General features: G+C 47.8%; 1 protein-coding gene across 1 annotated transcript in view; it reads right to left on the reverse strand.

Moving 5' to 3' along the window:
• The window catches only part of LOC138514670 (serine/threonine-protein phosphatase 6 regulatory ankyrin repeat subunit C-like), a 1,495,665-nt gene that overhangs the window by 875,141 nt on the left and 602,640 nt on the right, over positions 1-17,884 (reverse strand). Inside the window, exon 10 of the mRNA XM_069630097.1 lies at positions 8,123-8,243. Coding sequence (XP_069486198.1) covers positions 8,123-8,243 — 121 coding nt within the window. The remainder of the gene's footprint in view (positions 1-8,122; positions 8,244-17,884) is intronic.

Consider the following 17,884-nt stretch of genomic DNA (forward strand, 5'->3'; position numbering starts at 1 on the left):
GTGTTTTGTAGTTCACTACACGCTTCAATTCTTTCACATTACATGTTCATGATGTGCTCTGAGCTTCCAGGTTCAGCTGTACTATGTGTGGAAAATTGTTAGATTGAATTGTTCTTTCAGCTACAATATGGCCACCGTGTGTCTCAGCAATTTTTTCCATCGTTTATTTAGAGATGGCACACACTCAATCTATGCAAAATAATTAAGCGAATCTAATTTTATGGTTCATCCTATTACTCCCTTGATTGAACAGCTGCGTATTCATGCCCCCTACAATGCATGGAAATACCTTTCCAGATGTTGTCCATTTCCCGGTGTCTGTGCCGCTTTATTTAAACTGTGGAGGTTTACTGACGCGAAATAAACTCTTAGGCCCTCATTAGAAGATAGGCAGATTTATTTACAGAATTGCAGCATGCAGTAATTATGGTTACCGCATAATTCTTGAAATTCTCCAGTTTGCCAAAAACAAATTAAAAATTCCATTTATATTGCCTCTAGTATTTCTCGAAATCCGTATTCACTATCTTCCTATTTTTCATAATAGGAACATAATGACAATTTTTCAGTCATCAGTGATGTCCTCAATGACATTTGTGGTGTCATTTATGATGGCATGGGTGTTAGTCTTAGCAGTGCACAGTGGTGGCGCAAGTTATGGTTGCTTAGCTTAACGTAACTGCTGAATTTCTGGAGTTTTTCGGTCGTACTGTAACCATAATATGGATAGGTTGTTATTAGTGCAAAGTAACTATAATGTCCCTTGAAAATAGTTGTACTGAGTTTGATAGGTTTTTGTTACGCAACTTAACCATAACGTCCCTTTAACAAAGTTTTTTTTGTGTGAATTTCATAAGTTTTTAGTAGAGCACTTTAACCATACCGTTCCTTTAGCATAGTTTTTTGAGTAAAGAGGATAGGTTTGTAGTAGCGCACCTTAACTATGACGTCCGTTTTACAACGTTTTTTTAGTGATATATATTACATGGCCTGCGGTAGCAGCCATGTAGTTATGGTTAAGTTGCTAAACCCAAAGGAAGAGCACTTTCTGGGCGTCTTATACCTTCGCTTTCCTTAGACGAATCCTCACCAAACTTTCCAAAAAAAGTATATGGCCCACTCTGAATTTGTTTGCACAGTTTGGTGAGGTTGAAAAGTCCAGTACTTTTTTTAAAAAATGACCAAAAAGTGGGTCTAAAAAAAATTGTGATATCTATGTCCACTCCGTGGACACACTTCCCTGTTCGCTCCGCGGACAGGACACCGATTGTCTAATCGGCTTGTATCATGTCCGCGGACATGTGATGTGTTCGCTGATTGGTTGGGGTAAAGCGTGAGGTGCCTCACATTGTTTCGATGCACTCGCCATATTGGATCCGCGGACATCCGCAGACAGCGTGGCGTGGAAGTGAGCATAAATCCAATTTTGGGGAGTGTGTTGGTGTGTGCTTGGAGAGGGTGGGGGAGTAAGAGATGGGTCAAATGCTGTATTTGTTTAGGTGGGAGAAGGCTTTGATGTGTTTGCGGTGTCCGCAGTCACCATGGTTCTCCGCCGACATACTAAACATTGGGCGCACTGCTAGCTATTTTACTTTAGTATGATGTTGGTTTTGGGTCGTTAGTAGAGCATTGGGTGAAGAGGGTATGTATTGAAGAGTTTGTGCGTTGGTTGTAATTATTTTTTAGAATGTTAATTGAAGTGGATAGGTTATATTTTTGGGTTGTGGTCATTTGGTAGGTGTTTTATTCTATGGGTGTGTTATGCTGCGGTGGTTGTGGCCAGGGCCTAGAGTCTTGGGGCCTTCGGCCATGCACCCAAGACTTTAGGCCCTGGCCACAACCACTGCAGCATAACACACACATGCTACCAAACATTTTGACTGTGGTATGTGGGCTGCTTAGGGCATATGTTTTCAAAAATATGTGTACTGATTAGCAGTAGTGTAATAGTGTTTATAGTATAATGAGATGATGTGTGTTAGTTTGTTTGTTGGATTGTGTTCAGCATGTTGGTATTTTGGACCGGAAAAGGTTATCTCGTGTAGAACTGGAAAACAAGGTCTGCGGGCTATTGGGACTATCATGTGTGTCTTTCATTTACCCTTTTATTAATTATGTGCTTGATATATATGCAACATTTATTAAGGTTGTATGGATCATGTTGCTTTGGTTTTCTGATGTGTATGTTTTTGTATGCTCATGTGATCCTAACTTTATTATTGTAGCATTGTGCCTTGTAGGCTTTTACTTCTGTGACACCTGTTCTGCAGCCAAGAGTTACGTTCTTTCCAGTTATATGGTTCAAATGTTTATTGCATCTATGCTATGTTGGGTTGTATGTTATGTGATTTTATCGAATTGTTGGAATGTTGTGTTTTAGACAGACCCCGTTTATTAGGGGTACTCCCTTTATATGTAATTATGAGCAACAGTTTTAAATATTCATGTGTTGTATTATTGTATACTGTATGTGTTTGATGGATTTAAAAATAAAAACTGAATAAACATGTTGAAGAATAATAAATATGTTGATATTAATGGATAGAGTGATCCAAAGTCTCTGCCTCTTGCAGTGGACAGACAATGAATTGTTAATTCATTATAATGCAAACATGATTGCACTTCTGTCTTTCAAATAAACACTACCAATGCTTCCACACCAAGACACTGTAGATGTTTACTGAGAGAAAGTTCAATTAATGTCACCAAGTAAGAGAGTCACGAAAAGCATGGGGTTTGCTGCAAATTCACACTACAACCAGATGAGTGTTATGTGATGAATCCTGCAGAGTCCTCACAAAGACCCTAACTAAAGTCTCCTCCCAGGTTGCCAGGGAAAGGCAGACACTTTCAGATCCTGACCTTGAGGGTGGTGTTCTGCGGGAGGATCACCTGGGAGGAGAAAGGGCCCAGGGGAACAGCAGGACTCTATTGGGTGGGACACATTATTTGTCTTCCTCTAGGGAAGAAATATCAGTGATGTCAAAATCTGCAATGGCTTGCTGTCAGAGAGAGCTTTTAACCTCATAAATTGAATATCTTAATGTGGGTGAAAACATACATTAACCCTTATGGATTGGGAGAAATGAATCCCCTTTTAAAAACATGTATATTCATAAAGATGGAGGCTCCCCTACTTCCCAAAGGAATAGTAAAGATAAGCCTGGAAATAATACCAATTTAGACCCTGAATATATTTATTTCTCTGGAAAGCCAAATCTTTCAATTTGTCCTTGTGATATTCCTTTAGGGAAAATAATTAAGGAAGGAAATGAGCATGAAATCAACATTCCCATTAGAAAAACAGATTTTTACATTATGGATTCCAAGTGCCGTAATCCTCAAGGTACCAGGACGAGGGAGAGGGCTGAAGAGCAATGAAACTGCAAAGTGCAGCTTGTTAATGAAAATGACCCACACCTGAGGGAGACTGGGAGGCTTAAAAGGCCCCCTCAGGTGCAGGCCATGAGAAAGCAGAAGGAACAGAGCAGTAGTAGTAGGTGGAAGTGTTGTGAACTCGCCATCTACGTTGCAAAAGAAGTAGAATCTTGAGGGGGAAGAAGACGCCGGGACCATGGTCGAGTGTCGGGCCATTGCCAGTCCTGAGAGGGTCTTTGCCTCCAGAAGCCTTAATTGCAGAGGTCACGTAGCGGGAAGCGTCAAAGAAGGAAGTTTTCCCTCTGGTGATCTGGATTGCAGAAGTGATGCAGTGGGAAGCAGAGGTTTAGAAAGCTTTCCACACAGTGAGGCTGTCTCTGGTGGCAGGCAAGCACCGGAGAGCGTTCGGAACTGAGAAAGCTCTGTGTGCGAGTGGCACAGCCACAGAAGACTGAAAGCAGCCGGTGGCCAGATCGCGAGAAGCAGCTGAGGCAGAGGACCTGGGAGCAGCGAGGTGAACAGACACGCAAGCCAGACCCAGTGAGTAGAGCAAGATATTGTGATACCGGCGTGCTCTGTAACCTCCCGCTCTCTCACTCAGACAAGGTGCTTTAAACCCAGAAACAACACACATAGAAGGAAATACAAGAAGAAAAGTACTTTTGAATACTAAACTGATAGAACGAAGAAAAAGCAGTATTGTGTAAACCAAACTGACTTTGAAGGGAGAAAGTGGAATGATTAGAACTTGATTATCAGACCAGCGAGGTGTGAATATACACATGTGGGGCAACTTAAAAGTCAGCAACAAGATGGAGCAATAATTCAAGAACTTAATACAAACTGCCACTGCCAAAGCCAAAGCCAAAGTTTTCCCTCTGGTGATCTGGATTGCAGATGTGGTGCAGTGGGAAGCAGAGGTTTAGAAAGCTTTCCACACAGTGAGGCTGTCTCCGGTGGCAGGCAAGCACCGGAGAGCGTTCGGAACTGAGAAAGCTCTGTGTGCGAGTGGCACAGCCACAGAAGACTGAAAGCAGCCGGTGGCCAGATCGCGAGAAGCAGCTGAGGCAGAGGACCTGGGAGCAGCGAGGTGAACAGACACGCAAGCCAGACCCAGTGAGTAGAGCAAGATATTGTGATACCGATGTGCTCCGTAACCACCCATTCCCTCACTCAGACAAGCTGCTTTAAACCCAGAAACAACACACATAGAAGGAAATACAAGAAGAAAAGTACTTTTGAATACTAAACTGATAGAAAGAAGAAAAAGCAGTATTGTGTAAACCAAACTGATTTTGAAGGGAGCAAGTGGAATGATAAGAACTTGATTATCAGACCAGAGAGGTGTGAATATACACATGTGGGGCAACTTAAAAGTCAGCAACAAGATGGAGTAATAATTCAAGAACTTAATACAAACTGCCACTGCCAAAGCCAAAGCCAGAGCCAAAAGAAAGTTCTAAGAAGGCAATTTAATAAACACCAATCATTGCCAAAGTCAAGAGGTGGCAAATGTGAACCTAAATGGTTGTAACATCTATTGTCCATGTTTGAAGAAGTTCATAAAAGGAAGTGTTGAACAGAATCCTGCTTGGATCTGCAGAAGGGGAATTCACCCAGTTTATAAGGAGAAACAGTTATCATATTGTGAACTTAAATGTTATATGTGTTATTTTTGAATAGCCATTGATTACCTTATTGAGTTGTTGTATGTACAAGTGTGAGGGATGGAAACCTTTTGTTAGAGTGTTTCCTGTCGTTTTTTTTAGGCAGGGCAATCCTCATCACGGTAGGGAAAGTGAAGCGTTTATCCAACCTTTTGAGTTAATATAATGGCATCTTTTGAAAACCTTCACAAAGTTGTCCATCTTACATTTCTGACCCCTCACCGGCTCCTGCGCTCCGTGCTCATCTACTCACAAGACGACATTGGCATTGGCTTGCCATTGACCAATATTGACTCATTGTGGTCTTATGATCTCATGGTAGTGATCCATCCTCAAGTTATTGCCCGAAGCGTAGCCAGGAGCTATAAATTGGGAAAGGTCACTATCCCAAGCGATCATGACCCCACCTGAGGTCTATAAGGCTATTAGCACATGGAGTTTGTTCAACTAAAATGGAAAATTAATGGTTTTAGACTAATGCTCAAGTCTGGGTGATTGAAATAGTCCCTATATCAGAGCTTAAAGACTGCATCACCAGGATTCTCATCAGCTGAGAAAATGACCTCATCAGGAGGTTGGCAGTATCCGGGCGGTAATACCGCTGGTATATCACCAACCCAAAGAGCGTTACTGCTTCTCGGTCCGGCGCAATTTGTGCCAGATCCTGAGTAGCAGTCAGGTGGTTAAACCCCATTCTCCATTGGGTCCATGGGTATTTTGGTGCTATTAGCGCTGGCGCAAATAATGCTGCACTATTAGCTCTGAAAATGGGCGAGAAGTGGAGATTTTTACCTCCAGCAAAAAGCTGCAGGTAACACTCCAAACTTCCTGCACAACTCATGATTGATTTAACCCTTAAATGCGTCGGTAATAGCGTTACCGCCACATTTAAGGGCTACCGCCCAACTCCTGATGGGGCCCATGTGTATAATGGAGTCCATGTGCTGATTGGTGATATCCAGCAATTCTCATTGACTGGGTGCAGAACAATGGGGCAAAATACGGTTTACAAATCGAAATGTAACATAATATTAATAATACATTGAACACACCACATGCAATGTGTAATGTAAAATATCTTAATTTGATTTTTTATAGAGATGTTTTTCTGATTTCTTTTAAATATATTTCCTAATAAAAGTACAATATTTTTTACAAAGTTAATATTTCGACTGTTTATACCATATTTTGACATAGTGGTTGGTGTATTCCTAGTCAATGCTCACTAGAAAAAAACATATCCACGCATTTGTATGGAGTGTGATTTTTCCTAAATGTTTTTCGGGAATATAGCATTAATGTTCACATTCACAGGTGGACTGGGTCATTAGCTGCCGCGTAGCTAATGTTTGGCAGGCCCAATATGTAGTGCTGGCGTTGCATGGGCTTAATACTACATTGATCATACTGTTGTGAAGATTAAACCACTGCAGACCATTCTTGCACTTTGATGATCGTTTTTTCGAGCCCCTTTCGTCTGTTTGCTTTTGTGTCTGGTGTGTTACGTGTTACAAGATGCCTGTTGTGCCACATTTTGCCCGTTTGTGTGCGTTTTTAAAGCCCCCTTTTGAATCTTCTCTATATACCCACAATTACAACCTCCGGTGCTTTCACTTTCCCCTTTGTGTCAACAAAATATTTAAATTAAAACACACTGCTCCTTTTTTCATTTGTGTAACTCAACAAATGTTTGAAAACAAATGTTTGCCAACAACTTTACTTGTATTGGCTTGTAGAAACATATGCATGAACCAGAGAAGCATTCGAGTGCTGTGCATTAGCCAGTCACCTTCATTACTGTTTGTGTGTTCCTAGAACCCTGTTCCGTTGTGTAATTTCTGTGTGACTCCCTTTCTTCGTCTTTCTTCTTTTATGTTCTGCACACTAATACCTTAAGCATCATGTCCATTTATTTGAAGGGTGGGCGGCCTGGGAAGGAGGAGGTGCCAGTACTATGGCCTCAATCTTAAGTCTAGGTAGTCAGCCAAGAGGAGCAGATGGAAGCTGGGCTTGAGCATGATGAGAGGGAGTTGAAACTTGAGGAGGGGCATGAGGAGGAGGAGGTTGCAGAGGCTTATTCTTTGGCAAGAGGAATGTCAGGGCAAGGAGACCATGGGCCAGTCTTGAAGGAGCTGGTGAGGTGCGGGGCAGGATGTAGGAGCCAATACCTATAAAGTTGTGAGTTCTTGAAGAACTGAATGAGGACAGACTGACCTTGGAGATGGTGGGGAGGAAGTGGTATCTCTGCAGCAGCAGAGAGAGGTAGTGACAGAGTTACCTAGGAGTATGGGCACAGGGGAAAGCAGGAGGTGGTGGTGCCGCAGGAGAGCTAAGAGCACCAGGTAGAGGGGCCCAAGATGATCCTTTACCAAATGGCTCAGGAGGAGGAGGATGAGTCCACTGCACCACTGCATGCCTGCGTGAGAAAGGCAGACTCTGATGTTCCGTGAAAAGGTGAAAACGGGTCAAAGTCGTTCCAACTCATGACAATGGTCACCCATATGGGTCATGGGTGTGGGATTACTTGGGATTGCCAGAGTGTAAGACTGTCAGGGGGGAGGAAGGCAATGTAGCATGCAACCTCTGCCAGAAAGCAGTTAACCAGTAAATGAGGGCCTTGGTTACGCCATTGATGTGCAGGTATTGTGGACTGTGGCAAAATCATATGTAGAGGGAGTGCACATCATGTGTCTCACACTCCGCAGCTGTAGCACCCTCGTCTAGCAGGGTTTCAGTGCTTTGGCTTCTGTATGCATTTGATAAAAATAGGTTTTTACAACTTAATGACACAAAGTGAATACATCCAAGATAGGGGAGCTGGATGTTGGTCTGGGTGAGCATATACGTACACACTGTTAGTTCCTGTTTTTCATTGCAAACTGTTTTACCAAACTGGTTCCATCTAACGGGAGATTGGATGAATTTTGTGTGATAAATGATTAATGATGATAAAATATATTACATTTAATGATTGTTTGTGGCAAGGCATATTTAAGAAAATGCAAGCGAAAAACCACCTCTTTTATCCATTCATGAATGCTACATGCTCGAATCATGTAGTAATTTAAGAAACCTACCTACTGCGCAGACTTGCCATCACTTCATGTCCATTTGCATGTTCCTGCACTATTGTTTTCATGATATCTGTTTTGCCTTGAAGAACAAAAGTGACTGCATTTGCCCAAAATGTCTTGCACTCTAGGAGGAGGGAAAATATTTTACACAACATTAGATCTTGCAATGTCATGAGTTTCATGCTGACATCTATACAATCTTTAGTAGCCAGGTCATGGGAACAAGGGAAGGACGGTTTTATGCTATCTACTTGGGCGCTCCTGTTGCACCTGAAAACCACTATTCACAGTTTGGGCACGACTATGTCCCAATGAACATAAACCGGGCTCAGTTTGGTAACTGAAGATTCTGGGGCAATTACCTTGTGGGATGTAAGGAGTGCTAGGTTTGGTGCATCACAACTCACAGTAGTAAAACAAGATAAAGAATGGAACAAGTTACTTACCTGTAACTGTTGTTGTCCAGCATGGGTCTGGCATGGATTCACATGCTCATGAATATTCCCCGTCGTCAGGCTGGGAATCCTCGGTAAAGAAAAAACCAGTATCAGTTTCGTTTCTGATCTGTCTTTCGTAGTAGTAACCAATCACTGGTCTCTGCGTCATACTGACCACAGCCAATGACTGCCCTCTACCTAAGCCCCGCCTCTGGCAGCCATCTTCAGATTTGGAAGCACGTGAAATGGCAGTATGACCAAGTGAAGAGCCGCAGAGGGGTAGGCGGGAGGGTTCGCATGTGAATCCATGCCAGACCCATGCTGGAGAACAACAGTTACAGGTAAGTAACTTGTTCCTTCTCCAGCATGGGGTCTGGCATGGATTCACATGCTCATGAATAAAGAATACATAGCAGTACACACATGCACAACCACGGGAGGTGTCAAAGGCTCAACATTAAACATTACATCAAACTCAACATCAAGCAATCTTACCTCCTCACCAGGCTCACCTCAGGCAAAAAGGTTGCGTAGCACTGCTTGGCCGACCCTGGACTCCTCCCTGGAATCCCGATCGACGCAGTAGAATTTCGTGAAGGTGTGCGTCGACCTCCACGTAGCAGCCCTGCATATGTCCAGCAGGGGCACACCAGAAAGGAACGCCGTGGTAGCTGCGATCGCTCTGGTGGAATGGGCTCTCGGACGGCCAGGCAGCGGTCGGTTTGCCAACCGATGACAGTACATGATACAGCCGGAGAGCCATCTGGAAATGGAAGCCTTCGAGAGAGCCTTCCCCTGATTGACAGGTCCAAAGTTCACAAAGAGTTGTGACGTCTTCCGAAAACACTTTGTGCGGTCCACGTAGAACTTCAGCGCTCTAGCCACATCAAGCGAGTGCAAAGTCCTCTCAGCCGGCGACGAAGGCAACGGGAAAAACACAGGCAACACCAAGGGTTCGTTGAGGTGGAAGTCCGACGGCACCTTGGGCATGAAGGAGGGGTGCGTCCTGAGCACCACCCTGGTGTCGTGAAAAGTCAAGTATGGTGGCTTGCAAGATAGGGCCTGGATCTCTCCCACTCGTCGTGCGGAGGTGATGGCCACAAGAAACGCTGTTTTCCACGACAGGAGCTTCAACGGGGCCGAGTGCAGAGGCTCGAACGGAGGTCCCATGAGCTTGGTCAGCACCACGTTGAGCTCCCACGCCGGGGCCGGAGCCTTCACCGGCGGGAACGATCTGAACAGTCCCTTCATGAACTCTTTCACCAGACGATGAGACCACAAAGACGTCCGCCCCGTGGTTCTGGTGTATCGGGAGATCGCAGCAAGATGAATCTTGATGGACGCGTGTGCCAGTCCAGCCTTGGCCAGCGTCAACAGGTACGGCAGCACTTGGGGGGCCGTAATCCCTAGAGGGTTAATCTTCTGTGCGTGGCACCAGACAGAGAACCTCTTCCATTTGTGTCCGTAGCATTTAAGAGTCGAGGACGCCCTGACCTTTGCAAGAACCTCTCTGCAGTCGGCCGGTATGTCGTATCCCCCAAACTCTAGCGCTGCAGGAGCCAGGCCTGCAAGTTCAGCGACTTCGGGTCGTGGTGGAGGATGGCGCCTCCTTCTCTGGAGAGCAGATCCCCGTCCACTGGGAGCTTGATTGACGGGGACGCTGACAAGTCCAGAAGGTTCGGGAACCATATCTGCCTCGGCCACGCAGGTGCGACGAGGATCATCCTGCACCGTGACCTCTTGAGCTGGTTGATGAGCCGGATCAGCAGTGGCAGAGGAGGGAACGCGTATAGGAACAGGCCTTCCCAGGGGAACGAGAAAGCATCGCCCATGCTCCTCGGCTGGGGAAACCTGCTGGCGAACCTCCGGCACTTGGAGTTTGTCGCCGTCGCGAACAGGTCGATCTGGGGTGTGCCCCACCGTCGGAAGAGGCGGTCCACTAGATCCTGCCATAGTTCCCACTCGTGGCACGAGCGCAGCTCCCTGCTGAGTGAGTCGGCGATGGTGTTTTTTATCCCTGCCAGATGAAACGGCACCAGAAACATCCTTTGGGCGACGGCCCAATGCCACAGGTCCTGCGCCTCCTTGGACAGTGCTGGGGACCTGGTTCCGCCCTGTTTCCTGATGTAAAACATGGTGGTGGTGTTGTCAGTGAAGATCCTCACCACCTTGCCCTTGAGGGACGGAAGGAAGGACCTGAGGGCCCAAAACACTGCACGGAGCTCCAGGACGTTGATATGGAGGGACTTCTCCGTCGGGAGCCAAAGGCCTCTCGCGTGCAGATTTCCGGTGTGCGCTCCCCACCCTTCCAGGGAGGCATCCGTGGTCACTGTCTCCTGGTGGCCTGGGGTCTGGAAGTCCATGCCTGCCGTCAGATGCGCGCGGGTGCCCCACCAGCAGATCGCTCGTCGGAAACTCTCGTCGAGTGTGATCCTCTCCTCGAAGTTGCCCGTTGTTTGGATCCAGCGCGCGTCCAGGAACTCCTGCAATGGGCGCATCCGGAGCCTGCACATGGGGATGAGGTAGATGCAAGAAGACATCATTCCGAGGAGGGACTTGATGGACCTCACCTTGGCCGCGTCGGCAACCAACATCCGCTGTACCTTGCCCAGGATGGCCCTGGTCCTTTCCTCCGACGGGGAGGCCAGAAGGGACACTGTGTCGAGCTTCGCTCCCAGAAACAGTGCGACTTGCGCGGGTACCAGGTGGGAGAATCCCAGGTCCGTGAGAAGTTGGACGGTCCTTGCCGTGTGCTCCACGGCGAGCTCCCTCGTCTTGGCTCGGATGAGCCAGTCGTCCAGGTAGGGGTAGACATGGATCCTCTCTTGGCGCAGCTGCGCCGCCACTGGTGCGAGGCACTTGGTGAATACCCTGGGTGCCGACCGTAGACCGAAGGGAAGGGCTCTGAACTGATAGTGACGCCCTTGGACCACGAACCTGAGAAATTTTCGGTGCCCCTTTAGGATGGGATATGGAAGTAGGCATCCTCCAAATCCAACAACGACAGGAAGTCGCCCTCCTCCAGCTGACCCAGGACGTGCTGGAGGGTGACCATCCGGAACTTCTGCGCCTTGATGAACTTGTTCAGCCGTCGTAGGTCTAGGATGGGGCGCCATCCTCCCGTCTTCTTCTTCACAAGGAAGTATCTTGATCAAACTCCGGAGCCCCGAAGCCTCTTGGGGACGAGTTCGATGGCGCCCTTCCTGAGCATCGCCTTTACCTCCAGGAGAAGCTGAGGGACGTGAAGCTCTTTCCTGGCCACAGGGGGGACGCGCGGGCACCTTCTTTGAAACTCGAGCGCGTGACCCTGGGCTAGGGCGTCCAGCACCCAACGGTCGGTGGAGATGGACTCCCACACGCTGACGAAGCTTGCCAGCCGGCCTCCCACCGGGGTGCTTCGATGGGGGCCCGACCCCACGGCCGGTTAAATCCTGCTTAGACGAGGCTTTGCCGCCTTGACCTCCTTGGCGACGACGGCGGGGTCCGCCTGACTTGCCTCGTCCCCTGTAAGCTTCCTGAGACGACGAACGGGCCGCTTGACGGTAGGTGGAAAATCCGCTGCCGGAACCTTTGGAGGCGCCCTTGCCTCCGCCGCTCCGAAAGGGCGGCCGCCGTTGCTGGAGAACCCCGAGAGCCCGGGCCGTCTCTGTGTCCGCTTTAATGGCTTGAAGGGAATCGTCCACTGTTTTCCCAAACAGGTTGTTCCCATCGAACGGCATGTCCAGGACTCTGGTCTGTACGTCTTGACGGAAGTCAGTAGCCTTGAGCCATCCACGCTGCCTAAGGCACACGCCGTTGCCCAACTGGCGAAATCCAGTGTCGGCGATGTCCGTCGCAATCGTGATGGCGTGGTCCGACGCCACCTCACCTTCCTGCAAGATCTCCAGGGCATCCGCCGTCTTGTCTCCGGTAGGAAGTCCAGCAGGGGAGCCAGTTTGTACCACCGCTCCCTGTCGTAGCGGGCTACGATAGCTAAGGCGTTGGCCGCCTTAATCGTCGTTGCTGCAGACGAGATGACCCTGCGCCCCATTGTGTCCAATTTCTTTCCCTCGCCGTCCGGCGGGGAAGTCGACGTGGAGGCCGCACCCCCCCGCTTTCTTCCTGGCCGCCGCGGAGACGACGGAGTCCGGGGTAGGCTGTGCCCGGAGGCACAAGGGGGCCGCAACCGGGACCCAGTACTTCTTCTCGTACCGGTCTCTTCTAGCCGGCGTCGTGGATGGGTTCTTGAGGAGGGCAAGGCCCTCGTCCCAAATATCGTCCAGCAGAGGTACCGCGAGGACCGTCTTCCTCTTGGCCTCGCGCCGCTGATAAAGGAAACCTTCCTTCTTCTTCTCCTCAGGGCAGAGCTGGAAGAGCTTGGATGCCCTGGCGATCATGGAGTGAAAAGATCCAATCACGTTGGGCGGGAAGCCCGGGTGGGAGGTGACGACGGCAGATCCTCGTCGTACACCTTGTCGTCCGTACCCGTCGCGGCCGTGTCAGTCCCCGTGTCATCCCCTCGAGTCGTGGACGGGGAGGAGGGTTGAACGGGGCGCGACGGCTGAAAGGGAGGTGGAGGGTGAATCCTTCTTTTCTTAGGAGGGGGGTTGCCCGAAGGGCCTGGTTCCGGGTCCCCCGATGGGAGTGGCTCCTCCACTGGTAACGGCAGTCTCGTCCTTATCTCTGAGCATAAGGACTGTATAGCCAACAAAATGGCCGCCGAGTTGTCTTGCGGCGCTGGTAGAGGGGAGTCCGACAGGCGGTCAGGGGCCCCGTCGGTACCCTCGACGATGTCGTCGTCTCCTGCGTCGGGATCCCTCCCGACGGGCTGGTCTTCTTCCACGCCAACGCCGTGGCTTAAGACCTCGATCAGTTCCTCCTCAGAGGTTGAGGCCGAATCCACGACGACCCCCTGCCTCCCCTTTTTTTTCTCCGTCGGAGGTTTCACGGGGGTCCTGTCGATGGGCATAAAAGAGGACTCCCTCCGCGGTGGCAGGGAGACTCTGAGCCCCGAGGTCGCCACCACTGGTGTAGCCTCCACAGGCTGAGCCAGGGCCGCCGCGACTGTCTCGATAGAGGCCTTGGCCAGATGGATTAAGGCTTTCACCACCTTAGGTGCGCTCACCGCCTTCTCCTTGAGGGGGGGGACACTGCCTCGCTCCCCCTCCGCCTTCGAGCTCGACCGGGGCCTCTCCAGGAGCTTCGCCGGGTGCTCGGCCTTCCTCTTACCCGACCCAGAGCGTTGGCTCGTGGTTGATGGTGCCGGGGAGGGCGCGCCCTGCCTGGCGCCCGTAGAGCCCGACCGTTCGGCCCTCCCGGTGCCAGCGGACTCGCGGTGCTTGGCCTTGTGTTGGACCCCCGTCGCCGGGGCGTCCTCAAAGGTCTTAGAAGACCGCTCGGATTTCTTCCTCTTCTTCTCGCCGGGCGGGCTCTTCCCTTCCAGCCAGTTGGCGAGACGTTGATGGCGGTCCTTCATGGTCTGCTCCGACATGTGGCCGCAAAACGCACAGTCCTTCTCCACGTGCGTCTTGTCCTCATGTAGGCAGTAAAGACAAAAGGAGTGTTCGTCTTCCTTACAGACATTCTGCAGCTGACATCCAGGGCAGACCCTGAACAGCTTTCCGGGCGTCGAGCTTCCCTTCTCCTGGGCCATGACCGAGATGGGCCTGAGAAACTTCTGGAATCCTCCAAAAGCGTAGCTCGACAAAATCTTCACCCTTGAGGGGCGTAGACGAATCCGACACGGGTCCCCGTTGATCGGATGGAGAGTCGGTGGAGCTTGAGGCTCTTTTGACCGAAAAAACGAAGTTTTTGAGAAAAAACGTGAAAAAATAGCACTAACGCTCGAGAGCAATAGCACGAGGATCCCAACACATAAACATGCAGTAAAAATCTGAAGATGGCTGCCAGAGGCGGGGCTTAGGTAGAGGGCAGTCATTGGCTGTGGTCAGTATGACGCAGAGACCAGTGATTGGTTACTACTACGAAAGACAGATCAGAAACGAAACTGATACTGGTTTTTTCTTTACCGAGGATTCCCAGCCTGACGACGGGGAATATTCATGAGCATGTGAATCCATGCCAGACCCCATGCTGGAGAAGTATTATATTTGTATTTTTGTATTTTATTTTGTAGTTATTAAGCGCTATATGCCAAAGCTATGTATAAATATCACATCGCAGTACAAGTTTAAAGCATTCGAAATTTATGAGGTCAAGACTGGAGAAGATGGTCTTTAAGAGCAGAGAAAACAAGTGTGTGAAAAGAAAAGGAGCACAGAGCAAGAGGAAGGGCGTTTCAATGTAGAGGAGCAAGTAAAGAAAAAGTATGATATCGAGACTGAGCAAAAGGTGGTTGAGGAACACAAAGAAGAAAAAGAAATTGGGAATGAAGAGATTGAGAAGGAACATGAAAAACCACCAAAGAGGAAATACAAGTAGGAGCAGGACCATAAAGAGATTTGATAAACAAAGAGAAGAAATTAAATTTAAGATGGAAATGGAAATACAACCAACCAAGTAACAATAATGACAAAAACATAGAATCCAAAGGAGAGAGAGGGCATAAAAGACAAAGAGACAAATTGAAAATAGACTTCAAAGGAGCAAGTCGCAAGACTGGCACACCAAATAGAGTACAGGAGCAATAGGAAAGACGAGCAAAAATAAAACTTAAACTTAAGAGCTTACTTGCCCTGAAAGTAAGTAATGGTCTTGCCTTACGAATGTTAAAACGGTTGAATCGGTATGAATGGGAAAGTAAGGAAATATGGTGAGAAAAAGAAAGATCAGAATAAAGATAAAGACCCAGATTACGAGCTGTAGAAGCGATAATAAGCAAGGAAGGAAAAAAGGAAATTGAGGCAGTTGAAGAAGGTGGAGGAATGGTATCAGCAGGAAAAAAGAGTACTTCTGTTTTAGCAGAGCTTAGAATATGGTAGTAGTCAGCCATCCACAATTTGATAGCCAGAAGACAGTATGTCAAAGTGTTCTGAACAGAAGGAGTAAAAAAAGAGAAGAAAAGTCAAAGCTGAGTGTCAACAGCATAAAAATGGTGCAACATTACTAATTAAGAGATAATAGAAGCAAGAAGAGATGTATAAAGACAGAAATGAAAGGGTCCCAAGGAAGAGCCTTGAGAGGAACCCCATTGAGAAGAGAAACAGTGTCTGAAGTCTAGCCTGGCCAAGACACCAAATAAGTGCCGTTAGGCAGATAAGAATAAAAACAGAGCCCGAAAATCCAATGGAAGAAAGAGATGACGGAAGTAAAGCATGATTCACAGTGCCAAAGGCAGACGGTAAATCAAGCAAAATTAAGAGGGAGGAATGTTTTGAATAACGAGCTGAAAGTAATGAATACCAAACCGTAAGAAGAACAGTTTCAGTAGAGTGTAATCAGCGGAAACCAGATTGGAAATAAGAAAGAATAGAATTATCAGAAATAAAGGAAGTAACTTGAGAATAGACCAAATGCTGAAGAAGCTTAGAAAGATAAGGAAAGAGAAATATAGACCTGCAGTTGGAAGGCAGCGAAGAATCCAAAGTAGGCTTCTTCAAGATAGGGGGAATAGTATCATGCTTAAAGGAAAAAGTAAAAAACGGAAGATGAAAGAGAAATATTGAAAAGAGAAGTGAGATAGGACACCAAAGAAGGATAGAACTTAGCTATAAGTGAGGAAGGGATCGTATCAGAGGGGGCAGCCATAGGGAGCACACGTGCTAACAAAAGTGTGTAACCAGAAGTAGAAATAGGAAGAAAGGATGAAAGAACAGACAAGTGTGAAGGAGAAGAAGTAGAAAGAGAAGAAGGAACAACAGCAACATGAAGAGAAGCAACTTTTGAAGAAAAGTAAGAAACAAGATCCAAAGCAGAGAGAGAAGAATTAGGTGTAAGATCCAACAAAAGAGGAGGAAGTAAACAAGACAGAGGGCCTCATTACACGGACGGCGGTAAGGGTTAACGGTCACCGTTAATGGCAACGGTGACCGTTAACCCTTACCGCCGTACTACGAGGTCCCTTTGCGGGTTGGAGGAACTAACGCCTGCTTCTTGCAGGCGTTAAGTACCAACCCGCTAAGGGACCTCGGAGCTAATTACGGCACCGCAAAATTGCGGTGCCGTAATTAGCGCCTTCCCCATTCCCATAGAGCCCTATGGGGCTGAAATGGGAATGGGGAAGGGCAATGGCGGAAAGGGGATTTACCGCCCCTCCAACCTTGGAATGGGGCGGTAAATCCCCTTTCCGCCAAGGCGGTGCCGGTAATTTACCGGCATGGTCCAGGGTGCTAATAGCACCCTGGATTACCGCCTTCCGTGTAATGAGGCCCAGAGTCTGAAAGAGAGGCCTAGGATGAGAAGGTTAGGAATGGAGAAGATCAGAATAGAACAAGCGCTTAGCCAGAAAAAGATGTTCATCATAACAAGAATAGAATGAAAAAAGGGCAGTATGTTGCATAGAGTGAAGCTGTGGCGTAAGCCATGGTTGGGGTGGCTTATGAGTAGTTAAGAAAGAAGAAACAGGATACAGAGAAACCAGGGAAGTGGAAAGAGAAGAAGAGAGAAGAGAATCCACATCATCTGCAGAGAGCTGCAAATTATGGATGTGAAGGAAAAGAGGAAATACAGGTAGAAACAAATAGAGGCGTATTGAAGGCACAGAGATACTGCCGAAAATAGGTAGAAAGGGAATAAGATCCAGGCAAAACAGTATAAGAAGTAATAGAAGAGAAGGAAGAATAGAAAGGGATAGAATAAAATGATCAAAAGAATAGATCAGCACAGTGGATATAGAGGAAGTTGAAGGACACATTAAATTATATCAATAAAACATATGCATTAATGATCAATGCACTTGATTAAAATGAGCACTTCCTTGCCAAAGGGAATCAAACAACAAAAAGCCTGTCAGAAGTACAGGGAGCAGGCGGCAGGCAGGTGGAAGTAGTGGGCATTTATCTCTTGGCAAGCCACTCCTTTGTCCTTCCATCTACAAGCACTTGGACAAAAGAGCACACTCATTGTCTGGAGCACAGAGAGCTGATTTCGAGGGCACAGCATATCAGTGGAGCTAGTTACATGACCTACAAGTGACTTTCATTCTCTCAAAGCAGGCCCTGCGCCTTTAAGCAACAATGGGCCTCATTACGACCCTGGCGGTAAGTTACCGCCAGGGCCGTGACTTTACCGCCATGGTGCTAACTACGTTAACGCCATGGCGGTAAGGGGATTTACCGCCCCATTCCGACCTTGGCGGGGCGGTAAATCCCCAATCCCCATTTACCCTTCCCCATTCCCATTTTTGCCCCATAGGGCATAATGGGAGTGGGGAAGGCGTTAATTACGCCAC

Source organism: Ambystoma mexicanum, chromosome 12 (genome assembly GCF_040938575.1).
Source record: "Ambystoma mexicanum isolate Mex_15411 chromosome 12, UKY_AmexF1_1, whole genome shotgun sequence".
NCBI classification, from domain to species: domain Eukaryota; kingdom Metazoa; phylum Chordata; class Amphibia; order Caudata; family Ambystomatidae; genus Ambystoma; species Ambystoma mexicanum.